This window comes from Ictalurus furcatus, chromosome 23, assembly GCF_023375685.1.
Source record: "Ictalurus furcatus strain D&B chromosome 23, Billie_1.0, whole genome shotgun sequence".
Classification (NCBI taxonomy): Eukaryota; Metazoa; Chordata; class Actinopteri; order Siluriformes; family Ictaluridae; genus Ictalurus; species Ictalurus furcatus.
This window is the reverse complement of record NC_071277.1, coordinates 34246-57412: the sequence shown is the minus strand read 5'-3', so window position 1 is coordinate 57412 and position 23167 is coordinate 34246. Positions and strand designations below refer to the sequence as shown.

General features: G+C 40.3%; 1 protein-coding gene across 3 annotated transcripts in view; it reads right to left on the bottom strand.

Annotated features, from left to right (window-relative positions):
- Positions 1-23167, bottom strand: part of cdh19 (cadherin 19, type 2) — a 34923-nt gene that overhangs the window by 9386 nt on the left and 2370 nt on the right. For 2 of the 3 annotated variants that reach the window (XM_053611651.1, XM_053611653.1), the window contains exons 2-6: positions 20225-20584; positions 10780-11074; positions 6171-6290; positions 5814-5981; positions 824-1011 (exon numbers count right to left, since the gene is read on the bottom strand). In XM_053611651.1, coding sequence (XP_053467626.1) covers positions 824-1011; positions 5814-5981; positions 6171-6290; positions 10780-11074; positions 20225-20530 — 1077 coding nt within the window. In that variant the 5' untranslated portion in view covers positions 20531-20584. The remainder of the gene's footprint in view (positions 1-823; positions 1012-5813; positions 5982-6170; positions 6291-10779; positions 11075-20224; positions 20585-23167) is intronic. The other variant, XM_053611652.1, reaches the window with a different exon arrangement.

The window sequence follows — 23167 nt, the reverse complement described above, 5'->3', positions numbered from 1 at the left end:
ATGCTGGAGCATTGTGATCATGTTTCAAGCATTTCTTCTTTGATATCCATTGTGATGACTGCAACTTTAATTGTTGAAGAATGCTGTGTTTCCACAAAGATCCACTTTCCTGTATGTAACACGTCAGGCATGTGCCTTTTCGCTATTCTGCCCTCACTAGGATAGGGATGTGATTTCTAGCTCTAGATTTCTGCTAATGAACAAATTATAAACTGTTTCCAAACAATTATGGTATTACTTACAGACATATGTGCTTTGGGGGTCAGTGGAAGAAAAAGATTAATAAGTGGATGAAAAACAACAACGTGCTCCGAGGCTTCCTGATTACAAACAAACTATGGCAAGCCTACATGGACAAACAATGGGTAACAGTCAAGAGGCATGCACCATCTTAAAAGGGCAGCACTGTCATGGCTGATGTCTTTTCTTCTTGGCATGATGTGGACACACACCTGCTCCAGAACACCAAACTGGCCAAAGTTTGCGGTTAGTCACATTTCTTGATGATTAACTAAGCTTGTGCATTTAATTAGTAACACCTGGTTGCTAATTACTCTCTAAAGATTGTGGAAATAGGAAGGGTGTATTTATTTTCCCCTACTTGGATTTTGAATGTTGGTTCACTTTTGGGGGGCAAAATTATTACATATTGAAATCTGTTGTGTTTCTTTGTTGTCACCTGAGATTATTTGTTTATAGAAGCTGGTGAGAACCACCTAATTGTTATTTAGGTGCTGATAAATAAAAACATAGACTTGAAGGAGGGTGTACATTCTTTCTCCCATAACTGTAAAAAAGATGCTATAAGGATAAAGGTACATACTTTGGACAGTATCACTATGCCCTCCTGTGTGGCAGGGTCTGTCTGGACCCTGAAAGTTGCGCTTTCCTCCAGGTCATCTAGAGTGTAGTTCATCTTGGCATTCACTCCAACATCAGCATCCTCTGCCATGACCCTACCAACTGTTGTGCCAACTGGTGCTGATTCCACTATGGCAAACGTGTATAGGTCTGCGGGAATAAGAAGAGAACATGTGATGACTCATTGCAAACATTTCAACACATTTTCTCTACTAATTGAATTTTATGCAAAATTCATAAGAATTCAGGAGAATAGCATGTATGACTTCATAAAAATGTTGGTAAGTGACATATGACTAAATGTTAACAGTGATTTATCTGTGCATACAAAAATAAAGTGTGATGTTCCACAAGGCTGTCCTTGGCCAGTGATTGTTTTTCTTTAAACTCTGTGCTGTCAATGGCTATCTTAAACATCAATCGTAAACATGTTATTAACTGTGCACAGTGGCACAACTCATCTCCAGGGTCTTCAGTTCAGGCATCAATTCATACTACTGCCTGTGCAAAGCTTTTTTCCTCTGGTTTCTTTGGTTTACTCTCACCTCTCAAATATACAGTATGCCATGACTAAATTGCCTCTAGATTTCCTCTATTTTTTGCATATTTTTCAGATCCTTATACAAAATACAATATAAACAAGGATAACATGAGAAAACACAAATAATCATTTTATTCCTTGAAGGAAGGGAGGCTATCCAACACCTATATTACCCATGTGGAAGAGTAATTGCAGCAACATGCAACCAAATTATTCTACTTGTTACGATACCTTGTTTGGAAGCAAGCGTGGGCGACGCCGAAACTAGAAGGTGAGTGTCAGGCAGAAGACAAACACGAAAGACAGAAGCAAGTCAGGCGATCGGGCAAACAGTCCACACTGGGCATGGCAGGTAACCGTAGTCGAGAAACAAGGTTAGATATTCAACGGCTTGGTGAATGACAGAGAAGATAGTTCTGAGCGTTTACTTCGCAAGGCTCTGATGTTAACGAGGTCCTTTATAAACTGGTACAGGTGTCCGCAATCAGTATTCTGGCAAATGTGAGCACGTGCGTGACTGGGAAGTGTAGTTCTCGTCGGCCATGTTTGTAGTCCGCGCTGCACTCCGGGAACTGTAGTCGCGAGTTCGCCGCAACGTGACAGAGCCCCCCCTCAAAGGGCTCACTCCAGGAGCTGAATCCCTCTGAGGCCTCCCTCTTCTCTGTGGTCCCGGTTTTGCTGGGTGAGCGGCATGGAAGTCCCTGCACAGGCTTGTGTCCAGAATGTCCTGGGACGGGATCCAGCACTGCTCCTCTGGGCCATATCCTTCCCAGTCCACCAGGTACTCGAGTTTACCTCTCTGAAGTCTGGAATTTAGGATGCTACAGAAGTGGTAGGCTGGTTGGCCGTCAAGTTCTAACGGCTCCGGTGGGGAGTCACCTGGCACCGCCATTGCTAAGGGGCCCAGTATAATTGGCTTAAGGAGAGAGACATGGAATGATGGGGCGATGCGGCTATGCTTGGGCAATTCCAGCCGGTACGTGACCTCATTAATTTGTTCCTTGATTCGAAAGGGGCCGATATACCTGGGATTAAGTTTCCTGCCCAGGAGTGGCTGTTTTAGGTCCTTTGTGGAAAGCCACACCCTGTCCCCGAGTTGGTAGTTGGGGTGATCCCTCCGGTGATGATCCGCCTTTCATTTGGCGGTGCGTGAGGCCTGCACTAGATGTTGATGCGTGCGTTCCCAGACCTGCTCACTCCGGTGGAACCATTCATCCACCGCTGGCGAGTCGGTGGGGTTGGCGTTCCAGGAAAGTAAAGGTGGCTGGTAGCCCAAGACACACTGAAAGGGGGTAAGCTGTGTTGCGGAGTGTCGCAGGGAGTTCTGTGCTTACTCTGCCCATGGGAGGAATTGGCCCCAATCCTCCGGGATAGTGGCACAAAAGGTTTGGGGGAATCTAGCGACTTCTTGGTTTGCCCGTTCTACCTGTTCGTTGGCCTGGGGGTGGTAACCGGAGGTGAGATTAACGGTGACGCCCATCTTCTCCATGAAGCTGGCCCAGACTCTTGATGTGAATTGCGGCCCCCTATCACTCACAATCTCTTCCGGGATCCCGAAATTCCTGAGCACATGTTGGAATAACAACTTGGCCGTGGTAAAGGCAGACGGGACGGCGGGCAGTGGGATGAGGTGCAGGGATTTTGAAAAGCGATCGATGATCACTGGGATCGTGGTGTTCCCTTGCGATGGTGGTGTTCACTTGCAAGGCAGTGATGAAGTCTAGGGCCAGGTGGGACCACGGGCATGCAGGGATAGGTAAGGGCTTAAGCTTACCGGCTGGCAAAGTACGTGGTACCTTAGCCTGGGTGCATATAGAGCACGAGGACACTATGCGCTGTACCTCCCTAGACATGTGGGGCCACCAGTACTTCTCGGCCAGTAATCGGTAGGTACGATGTATCCCCGAGTGGCCTGTCACTAGTGCCGTGTGGGCCCAGGTGATGAGTCGATGAGTCGAATCCAGTCGGTGTCGCTTCGGGACAAATTGCTTCCCGGAAGGACATGCTGCCGGGATTTGTGACCTGGGGAGGCATGCTAAGGCCTGGTCTAGAGTCCACTCTTTGGCGCTAACAATACAGGATAAAGGGCGTCGGCCTTAGCGTTCTTCGCCCCTGGCTTATATGACAAGGTAAACTGGAACCTGGAGAAGAACAGGGACCAGCAGGCCTGGTGAGGCGTGAGACGTTTGGCCATCCTCAGATACTCAAGGTTCTTATGGTTGGTATAGATAACAAATGGGTGCGTGGCACCCTCCAGCCAGTGCTTCCACTCCTCCAGGGCCAGTTTGACTGCCAGGAGTTCTCGGTTCCCCACATCATAATTGCGTTCTGCTGACGACAATTTGCCACGGGGTGCAGCTTGGGCTTATCTCCGAGCCTCTGTGAGAGAATGGCCCCTACCCCTGCTTCTGAAGCATCAACCTCCACGACGAAGGGTCTGGAGGGATCCAGGTGCCCGGGGATGGGGGCTGTGGTGAAGGCCCTCTTGAGCTTGTCCAACGCCTCCTGTGCGGCTGGGGTCCACACGAGCTGCCTGGGTTTGAAGGAGCTGCTCAGGGACCCCAATGTCTCATGCAGGGGGTGAGAGGAGTTGCCCATGATAGACGCCAGTTTAGCTAACATCCTCCTCTTCCCCACCACCTCTATGCTTTCCAGAGGGCAGACCTGGACAGAGCTAGCCCTCTTAACCAGTTTTTTAAGACGTTTCCTGTCCCTCTCTGTGCTCCTGGCTCCCCAGCAGACTACTGCATAGAACATAGCAAACACAACCACACTGTCATAGAAAGATTTTAGCAGAGTCCTGCAGACATCAAAAGATCTCAGTCTCCTCAGCAGGTGGAGACTACTTTGGCCCTTTTTGTACAGGGCATCTGTGTTTATGGACCAGTCCAGATTATTGTTGAGGTGAACACCCAGGAATTTTTATGTCTCCAACCTCTCGATGTCAACACCCTGGATGTTCACCTGTGTAGTCCGAGATGGCCTCCTATGGAGGTTGACCACCATCTCCTTTGTCTTACTGGCGTTAAGGCAAAGGTGGTTTAACTCACGCCAGTTGACAAAGTCAGCGATGAGCTCCCTGTATTGCTGATCATTCTCTTCTGATACCCATCCAACAATGACAGTATTCACAGAGAACTTCTGCATGTGGCAGCTGCTTGTATTAAGCCTGAAGTCCGCTGTGTACAGGGTGAAGAGAAAGGGAGCGAGTACTGTACCCTGTGGTGCTCCCATGCTGCTAACCACCACATCAGACACACAGTCCTGGAGCCTCACATACTGTTGTCTGTCAGTGAGATAGTTGGTGGTCCATGCAGCCAGATGGCTGTCAACTCCAGCTCCGAAAAGCTTCCCCCTAAGTAATGATGGCTGAATTGTTTTGAAAGCACTGGGGAAAAAAAAAAATCATGATTCTCACAAGACCCCCAGTATTCTCCAGGTGTAGCAGTGATCTGTGCATTAAATAAATAATGGTTTCATCAGCCCCAATGCCTGGTTGGTAACTGAACTGTACCGGGTCCAGCTCTGAGCTCACCAGGGACCACAGTTGTTGCAATACAATCCTCTGCATGGACTTCATCAGGTGAGAGGTTAAGGCTACCGGTCTGAAGTGGTTGGGCTCCCTAGGATGTGCAGATTTGGGTACTGGAACCACACAGGAAGTCTTCCACAGGACTAGAACTCAATCCAGTCTGATGCTCAGGTTAAAGATGTTCATGATGACCCCACTGTGCTGATCTACGCAGTCTATAAGCAGTCTATAGCTGATTCCATCCGGGCCCTTTTTGCCTTGATCTTCTTTAGCTTTAGAGTCATTGATTTGTGCCTATTCAGCCAAAAGAGTATTAGTGAGGTCAGGCTCTGATGCTGAGTGAAACCACTGGGTGTGCAGTCAACGTTCCAATTCAACCCAGTGGTAATCACTTTGGTTGAGGTCAGGGCTTTGGCCACTCGAGTTCTTCCACATCAACCTTTGCAAACCATGTCTTCATTGACCTCATTTTGTTCACAAGGGCATTATCATGATGAAACAAGTGTGGACCTATTAGTTCCAGTTGATCTTACAGGCATACAAATAGATTTTAGACAATTGTGTTTTGTAGCAGCAGTTTGGGGAAGGCCCACATATGGATGCAAATGTCCACATACTTTTGGCCATATAATTTATCTTAATGTGAAGTATTGCTGCCTTTCTCCTGTGTCTTTTGTTTCTCTCTTTGTATGCCTAGTTATTATTAAGTTTATGCTTATTGATTGTGCTGCAGATGCCTGTCCCAACAATTTTTGTCTCTGGTCAATGGCAATCCTGAACTAACCCAAATAAAAAAGTATGCATCCTGACTCCCATATGTTACAAGTACATGTCCAGTATTTAATAAGCTGTCAGTTGATAATAATGCATTGCACTCACTATGTTGAAAGGTAGGCCCATTGTCATTCACATCAGTAAGGGTGACGGTCACTGTTGTTGTAGCACTGTAGCCTCCAGTAATTCCAAGCATATCTTTTACCTGAATTACAACAAGGTACTTCTCACTTGCTTCTCTGTCAATGTTTGGCCAAGAGGTCACTATTATACCTTAAAATGAGATGGAAGAACATTATCATCTTTGAAGTCAAATGTGAAATTTTATAATTCACAGTAATTTCACAGGACAGTTTGAACATTTATAATCTGGACAAGCATATTAGGGTATACATATACAGTATATTCTATTTAAGAGGGGTTAGGTGGTGTAACAATTAAACATTTTCCAAAGGTAACTACCTGTCTTTGGCTCTACTGAGAAGTAAGGCTCTCCTTGCAGAATGGAATATATGAGTTTGGCATTATTTCCAAACATGGGATCATCTGCATCTATGGCTGTCACTTGAACCACTGTAGTCCCTAATCAGAAAAAGTGATGGTATACACACACTCAGCAGTAAAATAAATAAATAAAACAGATGTGTAATTCAGGTAAGTATGACAGGCCATGGGTGTCTATAGTGACATACAGCAGAGGAACCCCTTTAAATGTAAAAAAAACCAAAAAAAAACCAAAAAAAAAAAACCAAAAAAATACCATGGTCTGCCTCAGTAGAGATTTATTTCCTGAACATAACTGAAATAAACAAGTATTAATCTCATTATTTAAATGCTGAAATTATGTATAGGCCTACCTGTTTTTTAGTTACTGAGGTTTGGATTAAACACATTAAATTCAAGTCACCAAACAGACTAATGACTAAAAGAACTCGATAATAACTAGATAGGTAAAGTTTATCACAACAAACATTGATGTGGGCTTGACAAAGCAAGTTTGAAAGTTTAAAATAGTTATCAATTTTAAATCTGAAGACTATGTGCAGTTTTAAGAAAGAAAAGAGACAGTTAGATAGGGTGCCTATACTTGTAGAGTTGAATAGATAGATAGCCTATACTTGTAGAGTTGATTTGATAGATAGGGTGCCAATACTTCTAGAATTGGATAGATAGGCCGTATTTGTAGTTAGATAGATAATAGTAGATAGATACTTGAGAATACTTGTAGACTTGATTAAATAGATACGTAGGTAGATAGATAGATAGATACATCGATAGGGTGCCAAACACTATCGCCAAACACATTGATTCCATCAATGTAAGTATGGGAGTTTTGGGGATTTTTGATCTTCCACTACAGTAAAACAGTAAGTCCAGACAGTCTGAGCAGCCTGAAGAACAGCGCTGAGTTTGTTAAAAGTAGCTTGAAAGCTCAAGGAGTTATAACAATCAGAATTTTTTAATGCAAGTCAGTGGGAATTTTGACCATTTTGAGCGTCTGTAATGGTAATTCTGTAATTCCGATCAGTTATAAAAGTCATAGCACAAGTAAGAACAGGCTGAAGATATGTGGCAAGTTAGCTTGAAAGCTATGGGAGGAGTAGCATTTATAAATTTTAGGTCTCAGAAGAAGAAGAATAACTACATAGGTAAAGTCACGACAAACTTTGATGTTGGCTTAACAAATCAAGTTTGAAAGTTTAAAATAGTTATCAGTTTGAAATCTGAAGGTAACGTGCAGTTTTAAGAAAGAGAGACAGACAGATAGGGTGCCAATACTTGTAGAGTTGGATAGATAGATAAATAGATACTTGTACAGTTGGATAGATAGGGTGCCAATACTTCTAGAGTTTGACTGATAGATAGGGTGACAATACTTGAAGAGTTAGATAGATAATAGAAGTGTAAATAACAAGTTTCATGACAATTTGATCTAATATCGATTCTTTTAGCCAGCGATTATTTGACGATAGCTCAATAAGTGCCACAATGCAATTATGATTTGATCGATTCAGGGGCATACGATCGATATTAAACAATATGTCTATTTCAGACAATCAGTAATATTTCTATTAATTCACAGATGCAACCAAAATATATTTTGAAAAATGTATTGAGCTTTTTTTCTATAAAATATCACACCATGTATTTAACTTTTTTCTATGAAATATTACACCAAATTTAGTACTCAAAAGCCCATGTAAGCATTTGTTGTTAAGAATAAATTCAAGCCGAATAGTAAATGTCAAGACTGTGTTTCATATGTTCTGGATAATGTAGTACTTCTACCCTGTATTTTATTTCATTAATTTTTAGAAAGCTGTGCATTATATATATATATATATATATATATATATATATATATATATATATATATATATATATATATATATATATACAGACACATGTTATATAATATTTTAGACCTCCTAATAATTAATAATTTTGCCTCAAGAACCACTGGTGTCACTCAAATCATTAAATATTTGTGATTATTTAAAAAATAAGTCCTAGGTCTTTTACTCAGTCACAACAAAACAAGTGTAGTACAATTCTCTGGACTCTCTAGGTCAATAATTAATAATACAATATTTATGTTAAAGTTTTTTTATTTAGGTACTCCTAACATGGTTATTTACAAAAATGAGTATGACTTAGTGCACCCTAAAGTCAATGGATCCTAAATGAAAACTCAACACAGCATGAACTTAAGAAAGCACAAGCAACATATGTGATTCTTAAGAAGCATGCAAAATTTAAGAGATCGGACAATAGATGGCGCTACAACAGTTTAAATGTTTAAAAATGCAATTTCTTTATGGTAAGTTACCATATATATATTTTTTATTATCTTGCATTTTCTCTGATTTAGATGCTTACAGGCTTGCACAATATTGAGTAACATCTTGTATGTATGTATGTATGTAAGTAATATCCATGTCCTTAAAGGCCCTAGAGTGCTTGAACCCAGATAATTGCTGCTTGCAGCTGCATTTTGTTTTGTTTTTGAATTGTTCAGAAAGTTTAATCATGCAGTGTGTTTTGTCATGCAGGTAAACAGTTATGTATTTTAACATAGAGAACTAAAAGGAAAGGATGAAGTGAAAATTTATGTACACTCAATTGAAACAAAATGTGGAAATGTGGACCTGCTGTTTGCCATTAGCAATGAAGAAGGTATTTTTATCCTATAATAAGACGAAGAAGCACTATGTGAGATAACAATAGTGATGCTTTGCTACTCAAGCACCACTAATAATTATAATAAGTATGTGAGATAACAGTAGTGGTGCTTTACTTCGCAAGCACCACAAAAAATGGCTGTGTTCAAAATCGCGTACTGTGACAGTACCTACTGCATTCGATTCAGTACCAACTGCTTGTCCATTGATACAGTATGTACTGATCAGTATAAGTGTGTAGTATGAATCCACCATGTTGGCATTATCATTTCACTCACAGCTTAAAAAGAGCTGACACGCTGCCTTCCACCATTTTTTATTCTGGCAGCTCTTCCATGCCAGTCCCTCTGCCTTATGGGATAGTCCAGTGTCCACTGTTCCATACTGCAGAAACTCAATGGAAGCAGTAGGTCATCTACATATTTCTTGCCTACTGTTTTATGAATACTGAGAACTCAGATATATTACTCCTTCGGCATACTTCTTTTTGCCTACTGTATAGTAGAGTAGTAGGGATATTTGGATGCAGTCAATAATAAACTTATAAAGCTAAACAGTATGTTGGCTTGACCAATAATAATAATAATAATAATGATGATAATAATAATAATAATAATAATAATAATAATAATAATAGAAAGTATAAAATAGAAAACCGTGTATAAATATAATTTTGATCATGGTAGGTTCCACTACTGAAAAAAAACTTTTTAAAAATCACAGACCCTCTGGATATGCTTATTGGACCCATGGAGTTCCCCAGACCCAACTGTACATTGTTTCTCTTCCTATTTTTCCATCACACAAACGAAAGGACTTGGACACAATTGCTGAGTATTAATATAAAATAAAAATCAAGCAGAGGACATAGTCAACTATAGGCAGGGATGCAATAAACAGGCTATTAGAGGCAACGAAAAAGCAGGGTCAAAAGGACATGATACAGATCTATTTGGAGCAAAATCTACAAGCCTCTGTTAGGCAGCCAAAGACAAAGAAAAAATTCTTCTACCAGCACAATAATGAACCAAAGCACAAACGTATGTTAGCTAAAAGGAAAGGCTTCAGAAGAAGAGCATGAATGGCCCAGTAAAAGCCCAGATCTACAGTAAGTCTCAATGAAAACCTGTGGAATGACTTGAAGAGGGATGTGTACTAGAGCTTCCCTTGAAAAGAAGAGTATAACAAAAACAGGATGTGCCAAATTGGTTGGCTCTTAATCCCCCCCCAAAAAAGAGTGCTGATTACAAGCAATAGGTACTTTACTGAAGTATTAGGGGTGTGCAAAATTATGCATCTGGGTAATTGTAGGTTTTTCTTTGTCTTTTTTTTGTTCTAAAATATTTCTATTTGTTTTTCACCTGAATTTTGTTGGTTGCTTATCACAATAAATGTAGAAAAAGATTGATCTTTGTTAAAATTTTTACATCACAAACAATCACAAATTGGAATTTGAATTTCCAAGCAATAAACTTTTATTTCCAATCAATAAAATGAATATTTATGATAGCAATATTTCAGAACAAATCAATATTATATGGATTCTAGGGTAGCATATCTCACACGAATACCTAAATTGCAAAATATAAGATACGGCTACCTCAATCTTCTTTCCTCACAGAGTTTACTTGCCTCCAATCTCCCACACTTATAGCACAGCTTCCTTAAATTCCAGTTTGGAAAATTTGTGTTCTTCTCTGCTAGAGTAATGGCACCTCCTAAGAGCATTCTGGACCTGATAATTCACTGCAATAGCCCACAGACTCCATTTCACTATTTTGCTGTTCCTCTCTTTATACTCCTTCTTAATTGTAAAGTGATCCTTAGTGTGAGAAAGATCTATATAAATGATTAATTAATTTTCAGTAATTAATTAGGTAATACTGTACCCATTGGACTCATCTCAGGGATACTGGAAGTGTAGGGTTCATTTATGAACTGTGGAGCATTGTCATTGATATCCTGGACTTTGATGATGAACTCTGACTCAGGCTCTACTGCGTGGCCAGTTCTGCGGTCAATAGCTTCACCGTGGAGCACATAGAAGGCCTTCTTTTCCCTGTCCAGGCTCTTATGAATATGGATTTCACCACTGAACTCATCAATGTTAAATATTTCTCCTGCTCCCTCTCCAGACAGGCTATACCTGATGGCAAAGTCTCCTGTGTCGTAGGTTGATTTCAGCTGAGTGAAAAAATATTTTAACAGCAGTGAAATAACAGTAATTATAGTCAGTGACTTACAGATGATATTATAATACTAAAATTACATTAAACAACAGTTCCAGTACACAAATTTGATTGGACAAGCGGCATTCCAAGAGAGCTGTCAGTCATTCTGTGTGTTGGCATAGCAACACACAATGCTCTATCCAGCTGTGACTTCTTTGGGAACTATTTTTGTTGATGGAGCAAAGATAAACAACATATTTGGCTATATTGTGTATGAAATGTCAGTTGCTCAGTTACAGTTAATTCCTTGTTTATAGGACTGTTGTTTCAAGGCAACATCATGCTAAAAATCAATTAAATTAGATTTTATTTGTATAGTGTTTTTAACAATGGACATGGTCACAAAGCAGCAAACAATGGTCACATAGCAGCTTCACAGAAACATATAAATTTAGGATATAAATTTTACATTTATAAATGTACAGTGTTTGGTAAGTTACTCAAAAAATGTGATCCACTACAGATTACTACTAATTACTACTGTGAAATTGTAATCTGAATATATTACTGATTACTGCATGTAAAAAGTAATCAGATTCCTAATTACTTTATGTTCACGTTACTTTCAAAGCCCATCAAACCTACAAAAATACACTACAAAGTGAAACTCAAAGTTCTTTCAGTAATTTTAGTGCACAATTTATGGCATGATCAGAAAAAGTTGGATTTATCATGACACTTGCCTCGGGTGTTGTCAGACCTTCCAGACTGATAAAATAGAAAACTTTTCTACCTAGGCTAGTTTGGTGTCACTAGCCAAGGGGAGGCACAACTAAGCTATCATTGTATGGGTTTATCTGGTACAGTGCCATGCGAAGTACATTATATTTCCTTATTTTCAGCTCATATCACGTAAACTGGAACTCATATAGACATTTATGTCACGAGTTCCCCTTTAAGCAGCGCGCTGTGGAAAATGTGAGCGCGCATGCACGAGCAGGAGAGCACCTGCTTTTCCCTTGTTGACAATCGTGACATTTCGACACGTGCATTTGTTTCTGTTTCTGTTATGTCTCCTCCCCGTTCTGTCATTGGTTGTTGTTTCATGTGTGTCTGAATTGCCCTCAGCCGTCAGCCATTACAACGCTGATTATGTCCGCATATATACCGCGCGCCTCAGTTCACTGAAGATATAAAATTACAGATGGTCTTCTTTTACTGATGTTCAGTTAGGTCATGACAAACCACTGCAAGTGGAGAATTATTCGGGGCTAAAGAAAAATTCTTTGGGGCAAAATGTGATTTATTTTTAAAATGCATTTTACTAAATATTGTTTTCTTAATAAATTTGTCACACAAGTAATGTAATTTTATTGACATCAGTTACTGTAATCAAAATACAGAAATTTAAAATATAATGCATTTCATTACTGCATTATCAGAAAAAGTAATTAGATTAGTTAGATTAGGTTACATTTTGTAACACGTTACACCCAACTCTGTAAATGTACCCCTATTGAGAAAGACAGAGGCACTGGTGGCAAGGAAAAACTCCCTGAGACGATATGAGGAAGAAACCTTGAGAGGAACCAGACTCAAAAGGGAACCCATCATCATCTGGGGGACAATTTATTGTCCCCCAGATGATGATGGGTTTTTCCTTGCCACCTTTTATAACTGTGCACTAGATGTTCAAAAGGTGCAATTGTGTAAACAGGAAATTCATTATAGTTTTCACATGAAATGTATTTTGTTGATGGAGACTTGACTGCAAAACTGTCCATGGCATTGCAGCCCTAAAGCTATCATAGCAATTTTAGTCCTAAGACATCATAGCAAAACTGCTCATATCAATTGCAGTCCTAAGCCATCTTCATGTTTTTTAAGTGGTACCATCCTCAGTAATCTCATTGAATTTTAAACTGTCCATGTAGTGCCATCCTCAGCAACAATGATTGATTTCCAAGAAGTAGGGCATCAGGTTGGATCAGGCCAGTCCTGAGAGCAGAAGGATCAGGATCACTGGTATGTTATGAGTAGCATGTGGAGAGAGAGAGAGCGTGTATGTTTGTGTGTGTGTGTGTGTGTGTGTGTGTGTGTGTGTGAGAGAGAGAGAGAGAGAGAGAGAGAGAGGGCGTTAGGTATGCTAATTGTAATGTAATGGTTAAGGACAATGTACTTTGTGTGTAAAGCGCAAGCTGGGACTCTGGCAAGACTAGCCATGACAGCATAATTAAAAGGGAGAGCCAGGAGGTAACACAGACATGAGGGCACCTTGGTACATAAAGCGGCCAGCCACTCCACTGTCAAAAAACCTGAGTTCACACGTGAGGGGGGGGGCGTTGAGCAGCATCCAAACATCTCAGTTCACCACAACACTTGATGCCGGTGAACCAGGGCTGGCCCTGACCAATTTGGTGCCCTAGGCAATTACCCTGCATGTTTCTGCTGTGCTATTCTAATACACATGCTGTAGCCATGTTAATTTAAATACTATAGTTATTGTACCTGTACTACAAGACTCAATCACGCTCACTTTATATACTTAAATCTAGGTTTATCATAAGTTTTGATGAGAAACATAATATTTTTATGTGAGCCTTACGACCACATATTTCTTTTTTTATTGTACTGTGCTCAGCTACAGTATGTTCTATGCGCCACCTGGTGGTTATTGTGTGAAGCACAACAAATTAATTTCTATTCTTAGAACTGTGGCTGCAGGGTACCACGTGATCACACATGACGAATCGCGTGAAACAGAGTGAAAAAAAGGCCATATCTGTACGGTGATCATGTCCCAGCCCAGCCGAGCCTGTCACCCACTCACCGCCTGCTGAAATCCATAAGTAATTATACCCCCTATCTGTGCAAATTAATATCAGCTGGGTTAGTAAATTGATGGTCTATAAAAAGGCTTATTGTTACCAAGATGTCACACAAGAAACAACTTATGATGGGTAAAAGTCAATACTTATTTCCCCCACTGAATTAAAAAAGCTCAATAAAAAAACTATAGAGTATATGCTATATTCTGTATATTCAATATAAGTGTGTACTGAGTTAGAAAAATCCTGTGTTGCCTTGTGCTTTTCTGCACAGCACTTAAGAAATAAATCAGCATCTAGTCACGTTGTGTGCATACTTGTGTAAGTTAGAGATATCTCTGTGGTATGGAGTTTTTGGACCTAAGGGAAATATGGTTTTGGGGCCTCAGGGTAACTAAGGAGTGAACTTACAAACCTTTTTTTTAAAAAAACAAAAACAACAACTGATGGGCAGGTCTAAAAGTCTTTGTTTAAAAGTCCCATGTTATGTTTTCTCCATGTTATCGATTTAGACTGTCTGCAGAGGTCTCACTTTATCATTTTGTCTGTAATAAAGTTTAATTTCTTTTGATATCCATAACCCTCATCTCTGTAAGATTTTTGCCTTAGGTTGGAGAGATTTTCCACAACATCTGTCAGAGATATCCCCTCACACTGAACGCCAGAGCAAGCAGCGCACTCAACAACCCGTAGCGTGACAGCGTGCACTTCTGGGTTGTCATACTTTGTTTACTTTTTGACACGTGTTTTGTTATGTTTTATGTCATGTCTCTGCCCCGGTCTTGTTATTGGTTGTCTCCCTCACGTGTCATCATTATTCACAGCTGTTTATGTTTTACCTTTGATTTTGTTGTATATTTCAACCCCCATGTGTCTTTGTTCTGTGTGAAATATTGTGCGTATCTGTGTTTTGCCGTACCATACCAGGCCATACCAAGACCTTGATATCGGCCCTATGATTTTGGATTTGTCTGCCTGCCTCTCTTCAATAATAGCTTTAAGTGCACTTGCATCGATCTCCAATCCACTTTACATGACACTCATAAATTCACATACCCCTTGCAGAATCTGCAAAATGTTAACAATAAAAAAGAGAGCTCATTAAAATTGCAGTTTGTTTTTTATTTAGCACTGCCCTGAATAAGCTATTTCACATAACAGATGTTTACATAAGCACAATAATAACTGACTTTACACAAATGAACCAGTTCGATGGTTTACATACCCTCGGTTCTTAATACTGTTTGTTGTTACCTGGCTTAATGACTCTTTTTTGTGATAATTGTTCATGAGTCGCTGTTTAAAGCATATTGGAATTTCCAACAAATGAGATAATTGGGCATAGACTAAAGATAAGACCATATAAATAGGGCATTGAGTCTGTGTATAGATTAGATCACTTTGGGACGTCTCACTGATTGGATCTCATGGTGTTTTTTGAACAATAACCTGGATTTTGCTTCTCTCATTCAATGATTCTTCTTGTCTTGCTAATTTTTCCTTGTATTGTTTCTCTCATTTGGAGCAGTCTTTCATGCTTGTTGAAAGCAATCACTAATGACCAAACGCTGATGTTGACAAAGATTAATTATGATCTCTATGATGACCAACCTGACTTATATCCTAAACCTGACTGGGTGCCAGATCCACCAAGCAACATTGATGATGATGATCTGTTGACATCCATCTCACGACTCTTGTAAATTGATTTTTCTTTAAGAAAATGACCATTTGTTTCGATTCTTTATATGCTTGCTTTAAACCAAGGGCACTTTTATGTCTGAAAAAACAGCTTTAGCATTCTTCTAAAATGACCATAAATGGACTCTGAAGTTCTGATGTTTTGATGCCATACTCTGTTGTAATTTCTCTATCCTTCAGGGGGTCTTAGTTATCATTTAGAATGATAAAATGTGGGAGAATGTGAGATAAATTGTCTTTTATTTCATGCAGTAAGTTGTGTTATATGCCTGCGCAAGGATGCACGCCTAAGGTGGTCATGTCATTTAGATTAGTACAGAATGTTTATCTGCTTACAGAGACACAAACATGTTTTTCTGTTAAGAGTTCATCTGTACATTTGCTAAGACCCTGAAACAGAGCCTGTTTGAACTGCCTCAAACTGCTCCTTATCGGTACATAGAATTGTATCGTGCCCTGTGCTTCATATATATAGTACAGGTTCAGCATAAGCACCCAGAGTGCTCACATCTTCTATCCTGTATTCATCCTTCCGTAATAAACTTCTTCACCTGAGAGAAAGAGGCTGCGAGTGTTATCTAATTTCCATGACACCTTACAGGATGTGTGTGCTGTGGCGGGGTGGTCTACGCTGCACACATTCATTCAGTTTTACAGCCTGGATATACATTCCACTCCGGGCTCTAGTGTCTTGCAGTGACCCTCAGGCTTGGATGTTTTGAACAGGCCATGCCCTCAGTATGATGGAGTGACTATTCTTGTTCCCACAGCGTGAAGCTCACGCAACGTGGGTTCCCTTTGAAAGGGAATGTCTGGGTTACGCATGTAGACCTGTTCCCTGAGAAGGGAATGAGATGTTGCATAACTTTGTCATACTGGGGCATGCTTGTGAATTGCATCTTCACTTCAGATAATAGAGGCTGACGGTGCGGTTCACAGGTGCCATTTTTATATCACATGACACTCTTACCTGATCACAGCAGGCCTATAAATAGGCATTATGTTACACAAGCTTCAGATAGCAGTCACGCGTGAGGGCGCTTCCCACAGCATGAAGCTCATTTAACATCTTGTTCCCTTCTCAGGGAACAGGGTTACATGCATAACCCAGATGCTTTTTTACTGTGAACTCAAACAAAACCTCCTGAAGTTTGGATTTTTTCTTTAGAAAGTTATGATACTTAGAAAGTCTGCGTTCACTACAGAGCATATGAACGTTCAACTGAGACAAATGTGATATCACTGAAAAGCTGAGAATTTCCATTTTACTATTTAAAGCATACAGATTGGATTAGCGGTTCAAAAGTTATTAAACATTTTATGTGTATCAAAAATGCACACTTCCAAATAGTGTGCTTCTTGCAGAGCATGCAGTACTGCTACCCCTTTTGTTTTTCGTGTCTGCTGACTGCTGTCTCTCAAATGAGGAAATTCCCCCCCAATCCTTTGTTTCCCAAAGAAACATGTTAATTGTTGGAGTAGATGACAGTTTGAACCAATCTGGGCACATGGGTGGTGGCACTAAGCATTACTGTTTGGCTCAAAGGAACAAACTGCATGTGTTTCCTTGATGAATGAATGCTGCAGAATGTGATTGTATAACCATGACGTAACCACATTCACTACAGTGCATCTGAACATTCAACTGAGACAAATGCGATATCACTGAAAAGCTGTTAATCTCCACTTTATAACTTTTTAAAGCATACAGATTGGATTTGTGGTTCAAAAGATATTAAACATTTTAGAACAGCAGTTATTTTTAGCCGCAGACGGCAGCTTCTGTCTTTGAGGCTTAAGAGTCAGGGGGATGTAAACTTTGGTCTAAATTGTTATTACTGTATGTATTTATACAGTATGAGTATGTATAAATAGTCCTAATCCTGAATGGCCTGTGGGAAGAAGCTTCTCCTCATTCTGTCTCTGTTAGCCTTTAGGTAGTGGAAGTGCTTCTATGACCGCAACAGAGAGAAGAGTCCATTTTTAGGATGGCTGAAGTCCCTTATTATCTTCTTGGCCTTGGTCCAGCACCACTTGATGTATATAGACTGCAGGTCAGGGAGCTCAATCTGTCTATCTTGCTTGGTGCTTTTCCCAAACCAAGCTATGATGCTTCCCATAAGGATGCTCTTAATGGTACAAGTGCAAAAGTTCCTTAGCAACATAGAGGGCAGTTTAAAATCCCTTAAGCATCTAAGGTGGTAAAGACGATGGGCCTTCTTCACCAGGGTGTTAACGTGACAGGACCATAATAGGTCCTACGTGATATAGACACCAAGGTACTGTCTCTACTCTACTACCGGAAACTGTACCTCTCTCTCACTCTCTCCACTGGGGAACAATTGATCCTACAAGGGTAGTAGCTCCTCTCCTGCTTTGTGTTGTCCCCTATCAACCCCTTTGTGTTACTGATGTTCATGAGGAGGTTATTCTCCTGACACCAGTTTTCCAAGCTTTTAATCTCATCCAGGTAGGCCTTCTCGTCATTGTCAGAGATCAGGCCCACCACAACAGTGTCATCAGTACACAAGACAATGGAGTTGAATTGTAAGTGGCCACACAGTCACAATTGTACAATGAGTGCAGCAGGGGGCTTAGGACACAACCCTGGTGGGCTCCAGTGCTGAGGGTGAGGAAAGGTGAGACATATCTGCTCCTGTACTGCTTGCTGTCTCCCTGTCAGGATGTTGGAGATCCACTAACACAGGGATGGGATAAGTGCCAGGTCCTCTAATTTGGTGGTGAGTTTGGAAGGGATTTTAACATTAAATACTGAGTTGTAGTCAACAAACAGCATTTCCCTTCCTGGTGTTCAAATGGGTCAGAGCTGTGTGTAGTTGGTGTGTGATGCCATCATCTGTTGAATGATTGCATACTGCCATGAGCACTGTTAGTGGTGCTAACTGTTAGCACTATTAACTGCAGCCTTGAAGTAAATGTAAAAAGTTTTCAGCTCGTCCACAAGAGACACATCCTAATTTGGATGATGGTGTTTTATAGTCTGTTATCATTCTTGGGCCCTGCCACAGGCTCTTAGAGTCATCCTGTTGGAATTGTAATTCTAGTTTCCTCACATAGCACAGCTTCACTTCCTTCACTGCTCTGTGCATGTTGAAGGACACAGCCTATGATGCAGCGATGATGATGAGTTATATATTTATATATATAAAATGTGGGCTTTATACTAATTGGAGTAAATTTGAGGGCAATGCTGGCCTGTTATAGCAGGGTGGTATCCATGGGGAAGGTGTTGCTCTCATTTCTAGCAGCATAGCTCAAGGTCTCAGAGCAGGTCTAGTTAATCAGTTACAAGAACCAGTGCCAGGAAGCAGACAAGCAGGCTAAACTGAATGTCTGCTAGCTTCCTTCAGTCTAAAGCTATCTCAGCTTAATACCTAGTCTCATATAAAATGAGTCTAGGTTGCATTGCATTCTGGGCATTCTGGGAATTGTAGTTGCTGGTTTGCTGTGACATGACACCTAGAACCAGAAGATATGACCACATCACCCCTATATTATCCACCCTGCATTGGCTCCCAATCAAATTTCGCATTGATTCTAAAATACTATTGTTGACCTAGAAAGTATTGAAAGTTTTCATGCCACAGTCCCTGAGTGAACTTTTGGTTTTTTATGATCTGCCATACCTACTTTTATCAAAAGTTGCAGGCTCTTTGTTGGTACCTTGAATAGTGAAGGCTACAGCAGGGGGCAGAGCTTTCTCTTACAAAGCCCCACAGTTATGGAACAGCCTTCCAGTTAGTGTTCAGGATTCAGACACAGTCTGGTCTGAAAACATTTGTTTTATATTGTTTAGTTAAGCCTTTTGTGAACAGCTTGTTCTTAGGTAAAGCCACAGATCTAGAAGGTTCACGGTCATAAAGTGTTGTGGTGAACTGGGATGTTTGGATAGTGCCACCCCAACACACACACACACTCTCAGCCATTCACTCAGGTTTGTTGACATTGGAGTGGCTGCCCACTTTATGTCTCAGGGCACCCTCATGTCTGTGTTACCTTCTGGCTCTCCCTTTTAGTTATGCTGTCATAGCTAGTCTTGCTGGAGTCCCTACTTGCACTCTGCACACAAAGTACATTGTCCTTAACCATTATATGACAATTAGCATACCTAACAATCTCTCTCTCTCTCTTTCTCTCCCTCTACCCCGCTCCCTCTCTCTTTGTTGAGCTGCACATTCCACTCCTGAGATACGAGTGATCCTGATGCCTTCTGCTCTCTGGACCTGACTGATCCATCCTGATGCCCTACTTCTGGTTGGAGTTCTCATCAGCTGGAAATGACTTGCTGCTGCTGAGGATGGCCCCAGATGGACAGCTTAAACATACATGAGATTACTAAGGATGGTACCACATAGAAACCACGTAGATGGCCTTGGACTGCAATTGATATGATAGCTGAATTTATATATTTCTGTAAAGTTGCTTTGTGACAATATCCATTGTTAAAAGGTCTATACAAATAGCATTTTATTTAATTTAATTATATAAAGAAAACATTGAATGCATCACAATATCACGGTACCTGCTGTAAATAAAAAATTGCAGCAAAATTTATAGCAGACAACAATCAGTTTTCTGAGAAAACTTTCTTTCCAAATTTGTTCTGGTTTTACCTGACCAATTATTTTTGGAGTTGGATCTTCTTCCTCAACTGACAGTTGGTTCCAGATCCAGCCACGTTTGACTCTGAATCCATGGATGACTTTAGTGAGTTGGCTGTCACTCATTACTTGTCTGGACAGTCTTAGCTCACTCCCCATAACAGCCCACACCACAGGCATGAAGGAGATCATGATCACAGGAAAAACAGAACAGCCACTCATTATTTGGTTACTTCCTGTTACTCTCTCTCCCTTTTTCCAGATTATGGGGTCAGAACTCTGGGGTCCATTAATACTCCTTTTGAGTACTGACACCATTTGTCATGGGACTTCAATGAGAGAGTATTGAGAAGTAGAATGTGTCATGGGATCCTGTGGTTCAAAGACAATGAAAAAAATGATTGTTACACAAGATTTCCAAATTGCAATGATCACATGGTGAATGTAGCTGAAGAAAATATGCAATGGAGGAAAAGATTAATAAATAAACAAAATAAATAATAATAATAATAATAATAGTAAATACAATATATGGCATTCTGAGAAAATACCACTTGTGGGAATGAGGCAATATGAATCTAGTGCATGAACATGGGAAATGTGAGGAAAGTAATCGCACACATCTCCCAAGAATTCTGAGTGAATTTCCTGTGGAGATAGTAAATCTAAAACAGTGTCTCTGGTTGTCTGTTTGCTCCTCTAGACTTTTTTTTTTTTTTTTTTTTTTTTTTTTTTTTTACATTAGTGTGCATTGGCAATTCTTCCAGGAAATTCCATGTGATGTACACATGGGATCCATTTCCAAATGTGATTTCCTGATTCTCTGGACCAAGCCAAACACTTTGACATGTGTGGGAGTTAGGGGAGGGTCCCATAATTGTCTATAGGGCTGGAATAATGCCATTTACCAGACATTGTTGGCAAATATTCCTTAATGTGATGTGTATATTCCGGGTCTACATCCTAAGACATATGAGAGGATATGTTATACGGCATGTCAACCAAACAACATCCGAGCTGTGACACCCATGTTTTACTCCCCATACATTCTCTATGGGCCAAAAATGTTTGAACATCGTAAGTTCTTCAAATGAAATACAACATAAAAAAGACAACCTGAGCAAACACACAATACAGTTTTTCATTTATTTAATTTTTTTATTGAAGCAAAAAAAGGTATCCAACACCTATAACCAATGTGAAAAACTAATTGCCTCTTTAAACTTAAAATCTGGTTGTGGCACCTTTAGCAGCAATAACTGCAGCCAAGCACTTCTGATAACTGGAGATCAGTCTTTCACTTACTTCTAGGACTAGGATTTACTCCTATACTTTTCTGCATAATCCAGTTGAGCTTGAGTTTCATCTAAGGAACCGAACAACAGACATTCTCCTATAGGACTTTCTGGTAGACAGCAGAAGTTTCCCAGGTCCTGATGCTGCAAAGCTACCCCATGCCATCACACTTCAATTTTTGACTCATCAATCTTCAGAACATACTCCCAAAAGTTTTGAGGATCATCAAGGTGTGTTTTGGCAAAATTCAGATGAGCCTTAATGTTCTTCTGGGTTAGCAGTGGTTTTTGCCTCACCACTTTTCCATGGATTCCATTCTTGCCCAGTGTCTTTCTGATACTGCAGTCATAATTTATTGATGCAAGAGAGGTCCTTTGATGTTGTCCTTTGCTCTTTTGTAACTACTTGGATGAGTAGTTGCTATGCTCTTGGAGGAATTTTGGAAGGTTGGCCACCTGTGGGAAGTTTCATTAATGTGCCGAGTTTTTCCATTTGGAGGTAATGGCTCTCACTGTGGTTATTTGGAGTCCCAGAGCCTTTGAGCTTTGTAACCCTTCACAGACTGATGTATTTCAATCACCTTCTTCCTAATCATTTCTGTCATTTCTTTCAGTTTTGGCATAGTGTGTTACTGGGTAAGACCTTTTAACCAACCTCATGGTTTTGACAGTTTAAGCTTCTGTAATGGGAGTTCTGTAATTCTGATCAGTGAGAACAGTCATAGCAACTCAAGTCAGAGCAGGATGAAGCTATGTACCAAGTTTGGTAATAATAACTAGATAGGTAAAGTTTGTCACAACAAACTTTGATGTTGACAAAGCCAGTCTGAAAGTTTAAAATAGTTATCAGTTTGAAATCTGAAGGTAATGTGCAGTTTTACAATAGAAAGGTAGTGGATAGATAGGGCCAATACTTGTAGAGTTGGGTAGATAGCTATGGTGCCAATACTTCGAGAGTTGGATTGATAGGTAGAAGCCAATCCTTATAGCATTAGATAAATATCTAGGGTGCCAATACTTTGTATTGGCTAGATAAAGATGGTGCCAATACTTGTAGAGGTAGATAGGTAGGGTCCAATACCTCTAGAGTTAGATAGATACATAGATGGATGAAGTAAGAGTCTCCGTTACAGGTACACTGACAGGGTGAGAGGGAGAGAAGAGGGGCTTCAGGCCATGCACATGCAGGTGTGTGTGAGTTTTGACAGTTTTAGTTTGAAATCTTGAATATTCCAAGTCAGTATCTGAACACTGCATCAGTGTAAGTGAATGGGAGTTTTTGGGATTTTTGATCATCCGCTACAGGAAATCAGTATGAACAGTCTGAAGGACTGTGCTGAGTTTGGTGGAAGTAGCTTGAAGATCAAGGAGTTATAACAGTTAGATAATTTTTAATGCTAGTCAATGGGAATTTTGGCCAATTTGAACTTCTGTACCAAGAATTTCATAATTCAGATCATTTAGAAACGTCATCACACGTCAGAATAGGCTGAAGATCTTTGGCAAGTTTGGTGCATGTAACTTGAAAGCTCTCGGAGGAGTAGAGTTTAGATATATTGGGTCTCAGAATAGTAACAATAATAATAATAATAATAACTAGATTGGTACATTTCCCGAAGAAAATATGAGTGATGCTTGCCGTGGAAATATTCGGATTGGG